The following is a 9765-nucleotide window of genomic DNA, read 5'->3' as shown; positions in this document are numbered from 1 at the left end:
CGGGACCTGAACCTGTTCAGCCTCCACAAGAGAACTGTCAGGGTGGCTAGGATCTGGAACCAACTTCCAAGCGAAGTGGTGCTGGCTCCTACCCTGGGGGTCTTTAAGACAAGGCTAGACAGTCACCTTGCTGGGTGGGGTTGTTTGACCCCAATACTCTTTCCTGCCATGGCAGGGGGTTGGACTTGATGTTCTGCTCAGGTCCCTTCCGACCCTACTAACTATGAAACTAGATTGGTGTAGTTTAGTTGCGTTCCTTTAGCACTTCAGAATCCAAGTCCCTGATCAAGACTCTGGATTTCTTAGTGTTTATAAATCCATAACAGAGTCCCTACATCATTATGTCCAATCTAGGAAAGGAATGGGGAGGCTTGCTGAGCTTAGATAGAGCCGTGCTTTGCAGGGCCTTGAAAGGGGAGGCCTTTGAATTGGATTCAAAGGCAAGGAATTGGAATAGTGTTTCTCCCTGAGTATTTTTAAATCTAGGTTTTATGCCCCTGTTGCTAGCCTAGGGATTTTCCAGTCTGAAACGTTCCTTAGTTCCTTAAAATGACAGTGATTAAAACCGAGGTGCGATCCAGCGGATGTGAAAGCCTGTTATTCATCAGGAAATCATGGATTACTGCATAGCTGTTAGAAGCGAGGGATGGATCTAACTGAAGTAAAAATGGGACTATCTGAATAAAGTCAGAGGAAAAAAAATTGGCTTAATGGAGATGAGTTTAAAGTGGCTGAGGGGAAACGATGGAAAGACTTGGCCACTGAACTCCAGCACGTGGTCTTTCACAGGATACTGGGTTAGGGTTAGCATCCTGGACCAAGGCATTGGGTATCTGAGCTCAATATCTGGCTCCATCGCAGACTTCCGCCATGCCCTTGAGCCAGTCATTGGATCTTCTGGGGCCTTCATTTCCCTTTTGTGAAACCGGGATAATGATGCTTTCTTTCTCCCACTCTGTCTGCCTTGTCTAGCTAAATCTTAAGTGGCTGGGGGCAGGGGCTGTCTCTTTCCATATGTTTGTACTGTGCCTTGCACACTTGGACCCTGATCTCAGCTGGAGCCTCTGGACAGGTGGCTATACTGTTATTGTGTGTTGTACCAAATCTACATGTTAACAAGTTGCCCCCTTGAAAGTGCTTTGCCTCTTGTTCGTGTTTAAACACATGGGAACAACATAAGGTGTGCTCATTCCCATGCTCTCCAAGCATTATGACTTTAATTCAAGGCCTGTATATGTAGGGGACATCTCTTCAGTCTGCTTCTAAGTGATCTGGGATGAGAATTTTGAAGCAGGGTGTGGGTGTTAGTTGTGCTGCTCCTGCTTTTGCCACACACAAAACACAGCATGTTCCCTTTGAAAATAGACCTGCTTTTGTCAATTTGACCCACCTAGAAAGAGGTACTGTGTCAGGACATATTTGTCTGAGATGTTGCTGCGAAATGTCACTGCCTAGCACCATCACCCTCAGCCATTTGCCGTCAGTCTTGTCTTGTGGGTGGTTCTCCCTGCCAGACTCAGTGAAAGGTCATGGTAAAATGGTGAACCATCATCAGAGCTGTATAGGGAGTCTGGGCCTGCAAAACTCCACTGTGCAGCTGGAGGAGGAAGCGTGGGGAAGAGGGTTCTCATAGCTCCATATGTCCATTAAATATGCAGATTAAGGCAAATACCTGCATTGTTGAAGAAGGCTGTACAGGACATGGAAACTTGTGCTATGGACTTCATTTACAGGAGGCCACTCTGGTTTAGTGGCTACTCAAAAATATCATTTCAGTCTTCAAAATAGAAAGAATTCTCAAGAAGTGGTGGGGGAAATCTCTGATTTTTGCCATGCTAGTAAAGTCCCCTTAGGATCTGTGAGTCAAGCCCACTGCTTTTCTTTTCATCCATCTACATTATTAAAGGACCCAGAGACTAAATACCCACCATCTGTTACACCTCCACATGCCCACTCTCTGCAAATGAGGTCCCTGTGACGCCTGTCTTCAGCAGGTTTGTGTAAGTATAACTGGATGGAACTTGGTGAGCACTAGGATAGTGGAACCCAGCCTGTGCCCTGAGCTGTGTTGGCTACTGGAGCAAAATGCAGCCAAAATTGGTTTCTGTCGCCAACTTCAACAGATCTGACTCCAAAAACGTGTGGGACCACGTTTTTGGAAGAGAAAGCACAAGCCCTATGTGGTTTTTGGGATAGTGCTTTTCAACTGCATGTTAAATAACCATCTGCCCCGGACAAATAACTTTGGAGCATGTACTGCTAGTGTGTGCCACTAGCACTAGGAGCTGCTACTGTGTGCCAAAGCCCAGGCTGGCAGTTCTTCACTGCTCCCATCCCCTGCTAAACCCACAGGTTTATTTCATTTCAAGTGAATGGTCAGTCTGGGGCAGAGCAGGAGGCAGAACCTCTCCCAAGATGGGTGAATTCCCTCCTCACTGGGCCACTCTGCCTCAGTAATCTGGAGGCTGGTTGCGAGCAGCACAAGGTGTATGCCATTTCATGCTTCGTGTCCCGGACTCTCCCTGGTTTGCAATTTGCTGATTTCTTTTTGCTGCCAGGAAACCAAGGAAATTGCCAGCCTTTTATCTGATCCATTGTTTTATCTTCGTTTAGCATGAGCTTGCATATGTAGGGCCTTTTGAGTGATATATGTGTGATTGTTATGTTAAAGGGAGCTGTGACTGGAAGTGGCTTTAACTGTGCAGTGAAGGTGGGCCACAGAATCATTCTGTTCTATAGACGGAGTAAGCAGTATCCAAACAGGGTTACTGTTGGATTCTGCAAGAAGGGGTTTGCCATCACTCCCCTCCTGCTGAGATACAGCGGGCTGATATATCTGGGCCTTCCCTTTACACAGAGCAACAAAACCACAAAATAATGAAAGCACAAAGTAAATACAAGGAGACAGGAGAGAGTAAAGAGGAAAGTTATCTCCCTTGGACTTTTCCTCTGCAGAGCTGATGAAACTGGCATGCAAAATTCCTCCATTTACTTCTTGTCTTTTTGTTTCAGGTAAAACAGATCATGGAAGAAGCTGTCACCAGGAAATTTGTGCATGAAGACAGCAGTCACATCATCGCCTTGTGTGGTAAATGCCAAATTTGCAAATGCGTTTGGCTGATGCTAAGTTGTCCTGTTTTTATTCTAAATTAAATGTCTGTCCCCTCCCCCTGGGGATATAAAAACCCCATTACAGTGTTGCAAAGGCAGAGCTATGAATATTACTGAAGTCGGGGAATTCAGAATTCAAGCCTCTGTCTTGGCTTTAGTTTGATTTTTTGTGTGTGGCTACATTACAGTAAGGTCTGGAATCAGGTTCTGTAGTGTCTGAAGGGTGAAAGTAGAAATATTCTACTGGACAGTTTGAGCTGAAATTTGGCAGACTTGGGTTCTGTTGTTGGTTCTGCCACTGACTTGTTCTTTGACCTTGGCCATGTCACCTGTTTTCGTTCCCCTTCCCTCCTTCTGGCTGAGTTACATATTCAGATAACTTTTTGGGGTGTAGAATGGTCTCTTTACTACCTGTTTGGACCATGCCCAACACAATAAGACTTCAATCACGATAGCATTCTCGTGAAAGGCTATATCCGAGAGACTGAGCATGCAGGTTGTGAAACAATACTTAGCTTATCTATGTCTGCTTTTCTTTTGCCAGAATTGAGGTAGAGTAGCTACCTATTCATTCTAGGACTTTTGGGGAAACTGACTGCTTGTACCACACTTAGAGAATACAGAATGCTCTGTGTGAGCTAGCGACTATTGGTGCAGTAAAAGCTCTGTTATCCAGCATCTCCTGGGAATGGGGCATGCCAGTTAATCAAATATGCTGGTTAATCGGATGTGCACCATTTGGTGCACTCCCTGGCATCAGTGTGCTCGGGGACAGGGAGGGGGTCCCCATGCAGGCTGGTTTACCCCACGCAGGCTGCTTTTACCATGGGCTGAAGAAGTGGCGAAGAAAAACTCAGCTTGCGGCAGCGAAATGGGAAATCTCCTGGAAGTGGTACTTCTGGTTTCACTTTTGCCACGTCCCTCAGATGCCAGTTAATAGAGTTTTCTGGCTAATAAAGTGCCGGTTAACACACCATTTGCTGTGTACGGTTTTGTTGCCTTTCAGGTAGTCTGTAAAGGACTTCAAAAGAACCCTTTGAAAAGGGAGCTGTCAGAGAGGTTTGGATAGCGAGGAGTTGTTACTGAGCAAGCTACAACTTTGTGCTGGGGAACTTTTTCTGGTGCTTGCAAGTTTACTTTGAGATGCTGAAAGTAACATGGGAAAAGTGGATGTTCAGCCTTCTTCCCTGTAATGGGGATTGGGCATTCCAATTTCTTAGGCAGCTTTGAAAATTCCAGGCTGAGCTTTCATATGTGTAGTGAAGTTGTTTGCATCTATGTTTTACCTGAATTTTGTATAAATCAAAGACATATGTTTCAGGTAACCAAGCTGTCTAAATGAAGGGTGCATTGATTCCCCCTGCACTCTCCACCCCCACTTTGCCTCTCTTTATTCAGGAGCTTCATTCTTTTTTGCCTAGCTACACTGATTTTTTTTTTTTTTCTCTTTTCTTCTGCAAAACTGGGTAACTTAATGAATAGAAGTTCAGGCTTGATGAAAATACTTAAATCACTACCTTTTGACTGCTCATCCCAATTTTGCACTGTCCATCCTGAATATAGCACTCCTGTCCATAATTAAAAATGTACCAGTGAAATCTAATAAAGATTTCCACTAAATAATTCTAATACTGTCTTGCTTGGCCATTCCTCTGGGTCAGATTTATCTGTTTTGCAATACTGATGACTTCAACCCTGATGTGATGCAGCTGAACCTGGCAGTGCGAGAGAATCGCTGCTAAATTCCTGTGCTTGGTTGGGGTTGGGGCTCAACTCATCGTTTTTACTACTGCATGAAAATTGGGAAGTCAGACAACCTATAGCTGCATTATCCAAGATGAGTAATACATTAAAAAGTAAATAAGTATAAACATTGGGAAGCAAATCCTAGATTAAAAGAAAATCTTTGGGGAATTTGAGTGTGTCAAACTACTTGCCAGTGTTTGGCGTTGATACAAAAAAATGAGAAGAGGAACAGCACTACCAAATAGTGCTGGGGATTAAAACTGCTTGTAATTTCAAAGGGTTATTTGCCCCTGGATTCTTTGTTCCTTTCTACTGATACTTTAAATGTGGAATTTAACCAAGGAAGATGCTTGAAAACCTTTGCAGAATATTTATTGCAAATGTTGCTCCTGAATTTCCTAGACCACAAGTTCTGCAGCCAGAACTATCCAGTGAAGTATAGATAATCGCAGAAAAGTGAAGTAGAGGAAGTTGAAGCTGGATTTGAAAACAGGAGTGTTCTTTAAAGGAGTTAAGTATTGATGCATGTTCCTGAATGCAGAATTCTAATAATGCATTTCTTTTGCTAGCAAGATTTGTGTCTGGAAAGCAGGATTTGTCTGCCCATTGTCGTTCTTGTACCTGCCCATTACTAGCATATGGCAGGGGACTTCCTAGGGCAGTGGGGCCAACCTTGTTTGGCAGGCAGGCCACAAAAATAAACCCCACACCCTCCTTAAGTCCCCCACTCTGTTCCTCTTCCCCTGCCTGATCTACTGCTCTGCTTTCTGCTTCCTGCCCTGTGCTCCCTGTCCACTCTGCTGCCCTGTTTTGTGTTTCCTCCTCTGCCACTGTGCCACACATAGAGACTACCTATGTGACTTGTGGTACACGTGTCACAGCTTGGCCATCCCTGTCCTAAGGTATCTCAGTGATTTCCATAGAAGTTACTGGCCAGGGTATGAGACTGTTAACATGGGCAGGGAATGTCTCTTACTATATACATATATTGGACCTGCAGCAGGAGCTGGATTGCCAGCCCTAACTGTTTAAAAAAAATCATCAGACTTTAACCAAGAAAAGCTTTACGTTTTCCTTCTGGTTCTGAGCCTCTGAGCTTCATGCATCTTAGCTGTCTTTTCTTTTTTGCACCTAGACAGCTGCTTAATTGAGATTTTCATGTAATCCCTTGACTCTGTCTGGAGCCTTGAGAATATTACTGAGTATTATAAGTCTTTTGAAAACGCAGCACAAGTTGGCAGTGTTGCTGTGCAGCCTTGATCTCAGTTGGGGGCCCGCTGGGCACTATTGTAATAATAATAAACCATAGTCTAAGATGAGTCCAGTTGCCTCTCAAAATAATAATCAAAGAGAGTACCTACAGCAAGAGCTAATGCTTAGACACAGATATAAAATCTGCAGTGAATGTCTTATTTGTTCCATGCAGACTAGATTTCATAGACATTTGGGCTGGAAGGGACCCCGGAGGATCATCGAGTCTAGCCCCCTGCCTCAGGGGCAGGAAGTCAGCAGGATCAAAGGATCTCAGCAAGATAAGCATCCAAATGTGTCTTGAAGCTGTTCAAAGTGGGTGCTTGAACCGCCTCCAGCGGCGGTCTATTCCAAATCTTGGGGGCTTGGACAGTGAAGAAGTTCTTTCTTATGTCCAGCCTGAATCGGTCGTGGCGGAGTTTGTAACCATTCGATCTTGTCATCCCTGGGAACGCTCTGGTGAACAGACGTTCCCCCCAGGTCCTGATGAGCACCCCTGCTAAACTTAGAGGTGGCCACCAGATCACCCCTGAGCCTGCACTTTTCCAGGCTGAAAAGTCCCATGGCTCTCAGCCTCTCATCATAAGGTCTGTTTTCCTGACCTCTGATCATGCATGTGGCTCTCCTCTGCACCCTCTCAAGCTTCTCCACATCCTTTTTGAATTGTGGAGCCCAAAACTGGACACAGTACTCCAGCTTTGGCCTTCACCAAGGCCGAGTACAACAGGAGAATGACTTCCTGGGATTTGTTTGAGAAGCATCTATGGATGCAAGCCAGCATTTTGCTTGCTTTACTAGCCTCGGCATCACATTGAAGGCTCGTGTTCATCTTGTGGTCAGTCATGACCCCCAAGTCCCTTTCATTCTGAGACTACACTCAGGCTGTAATGAATCTTACCTAGTTTGCATTTCTTTGTCACAAAGGGAACATTAGATAATAGAACATGTAAGTACCGGGAGGAGGAAAGGCAGCTGTTGCCCTCATAAATTTGTTCATCCAAAATTCAGCAACACCGAGACCTTCCTGTTGCTCCTTCTTGTTCCCTACGGGGCTCTTGTTCTGATTCAGTAATATTGTGTAGGGTTTAAAGAAGATGCAGCCCTTCATTTAGGCAGCCTGCTGTTGCTAAGCAGGCCTGCTTAGGCAAAGAAAGCATTCCAACTTGAAGCAGGGCTGCCGCTTTGAATGAAAGAAGAGATGCTAATTAACTTTATAACAGGAGCAGGTGAAGCTGAATGTTTTGATATCACTTTAGCTAATTGAATGGAGGAACGATAAGGTTTCCAGCAGATTTGGCTACAGGCTGCCTGCCTGGGTCCTTCCTTGATTTTTTCCAACTTTGCATGTCTCTCCAAGAGACGATTTATTCGCCTTCTATTTAAAACCAGCCCCACACAGTGTGTGAGTCATTTGCCGCAAATTTTCTTTTTATAAATATAGAATTCTTGTGAATCATTTACTCTCCTGCAAAGCTGAGTTTAGCAAGAGCCTCTCTAAACATGCTGTGATTACTTTGCAGTCCCTGTATGTGTGGCAGTAACTGCAAGTCCACCCAGCTTTTGCTTGGCTACAAATTGCTTCGGGGACTTGGCAAACATATACCACTTTTCCCCACTTGCTTATCTGCTTCACTCTCCTCAGGCACTCTCTCTGCAGGTTGGGGCATGGTGACAGACTGCTTAATGTGTTTTGATAGGGCAGGAGAGGTGTGAGTTCATGCCCCCTCTGGATTTGTGCTCAAGGCTGCCTCCAGTTGACCAAGCTGGTCATTTAGGTGGTAGAGTCCAAGGAAGCTGGACACAATCGTAGTTATGTTGCTCCTGTGTGAACCATAGAACTGGGTGTGCCTTAACCATGCTAGCCTGACATGGGCAAGCCTTTGAGTTTGACCTGGTTGTCTGTGGGTCTAAGTGCCAGAGGTTTTTTGGAAAGCCCAAGTGGGAATGCAGAGTAGTGTAACCGCTAGAGGTTGCTGAGGATCCCTGTTTCAGCCCAGGATCCAAGGGACTATGGAGTTCTGCTGGATATTGATTTAAGTCCAGATGGTTCATTTCGCACATGTTCTCCTGAACCGTTTGTTCCTGTCTTAGGATCAAAATTGTGGAGATTGCAGAGCTCTTCTCTCCATCAGGTGAACTGGAATAGGCCTGATAAATGAAGCTGCCAAGCTTGTTCCTTGCACTGCATGGTTAGGGCCCTGGAGTGGGGAACTAACCTCTCAGTTTTTAGCTAGTTTTCCATGAGCCTCTTTTGTGTTATCCATGAGCAAAGCAGAGGTATGCAAGTTGTGTTGAATCTTCCTCCATCAAAGCATTGCCCCATGCTTGGGCAATGCTGCAGCTGTACAGATGGAGAAAGCATTGGACCAAATGATGTCTTTGGTAGCCGTGTTGGTCTGAGACAAAAAGACATGCAAAAAACTAGAACTCTTGGTTCCAAAATGATACCTTTTATTAGACCAACTGGAAAATGGCAAGAAAATTGTCCTTTTCTGCAAGCTTTTGGGATCAAAGTCCCTTTGTCAGGCTCTGGAAAAAGTGTAGATGGTACAAGATGCTAAAAAGTCCCCATAGGTAGGAAATAAACTTCATTTTTGCACAGAGGGAGCTAAAGATGGAAGTGTGTCCCCCGGGGTCTATGAGTGTCTTTGTGAGCTGTGTTGAGTAGCTCTTTTTTGTCTCACACCAACATGGCTACCAAGTACACCCCTGAAACATGGAAGATGCTGGATTTCAGCCGATTTTGGATTTTAAACTTCATTGCAGAACAACAAGGAAGCTTTTTTGCCTCCCTGCCTGCCATCTGACACCTCCAGGGAAGGAATTCTACCTGATCAACACATCAAAGAACTCCTCAACACAGACAGTCATGCACCCAGAGGGACAGACTTCCATCTTCAGCTCCCTCTGTGCAAAAATGAAGTTTATTTCCTACCTATGGGACTTTTTAGCATCTTGTACCATCTACACTTTTCCCAGAGCCTGACGAAGGGACTTTGATCCCAAAAGCTTGCAGAAAAGGACAGTTTTCTTGCCATTTTCCAGTTGGTCTAATAAAAAGTATCACCTTGGTACAGCACCTTTCAGTGTGTAGGGTAGTATCTCATCCCTCACTTGATAAAGAAAAATGATGTTCAGGACCAGGGACAGCTCACAGAAGGTCCACATTTAAGCCTAGTAATTAGGGAACCTCTGTTTTTTCCATGCCAGTTGGAGGGTGCTGTTGTAACCATAATGGCTGTGGTATTTATAAGTTGGCAGTGTTCATCCATGCGATCTGACTAAGAGACGAGCCAGTATTGACTTTGTCGTCATTGTGAAGAAGCTGAACCCAGACATTTGTGTTTTCAAACCTATTTATAGTCCAGTTACGATGCCTCTAGTTTCTTTGGCCACATATGGTTTTTAGACCCTCAGTTATATGACTCAAAATGTGTGCTCTGCTATAGCAAAGCACCTTTTTTCCACAATGTTATGTGGCCGAATGAATAGCACGGTGGGGCACGAATAACATTGCCAATAGGCTATTGACGAGTGATGGAGTCCTTCTGAATTATGTTAATGGAGAAGAAATGAATGATGCCTGTCCTTGATTGGTTTGCTTTTCCTCGACCCACAGCTACAAAGTGGTGAACAGTGATGCAGTACATAGTGTGG

General features: G+C 44.7%; 1 protein-coding gene across 6 annotated transcripts in view; it reads left to right on the top strand.

Moving 5' to 3' along the window:
* SGSM2 (small G protein signaling modulator 2) overlaps positions 1-9765 on the top strand; it is a 106011-nt gene that overhangs the window by 13247 nt on the left and 82999 nt on the right. For all 6 annotated transcript variants that reach the window (XM_019545576.1, XM_019545572.1, XM_019545575.1 and 3 more), the window contains exon 2: positions 3013-3088. In XM_019545576.1, the coding sequence (XP_019401121.1) occupies positions 3013-3088 (76 nt within the window). The remainder of the gene's footprint in view (positions 1-3012; positions 3089-9765) is intronic.

Source organism: Crocodylus porosus, unplaced genomic scaffold, assembly GCF_001723895.1.
Source record: "Crocodylus porosus isolate Cpor-Errol unplaced genomic scaffold, CroPor_comp1, whole genome shotgun sequence".
NCBI lineage: Eukaryota > Metazoa > Chordata > Crocodylia > Crocodylidae > Crocodylus > Crocodylus porosus.
Note: the sequence above shows the minus strand (reverse complement) of the source record. Positions and strands in the feature narration are given on the sequence as shown.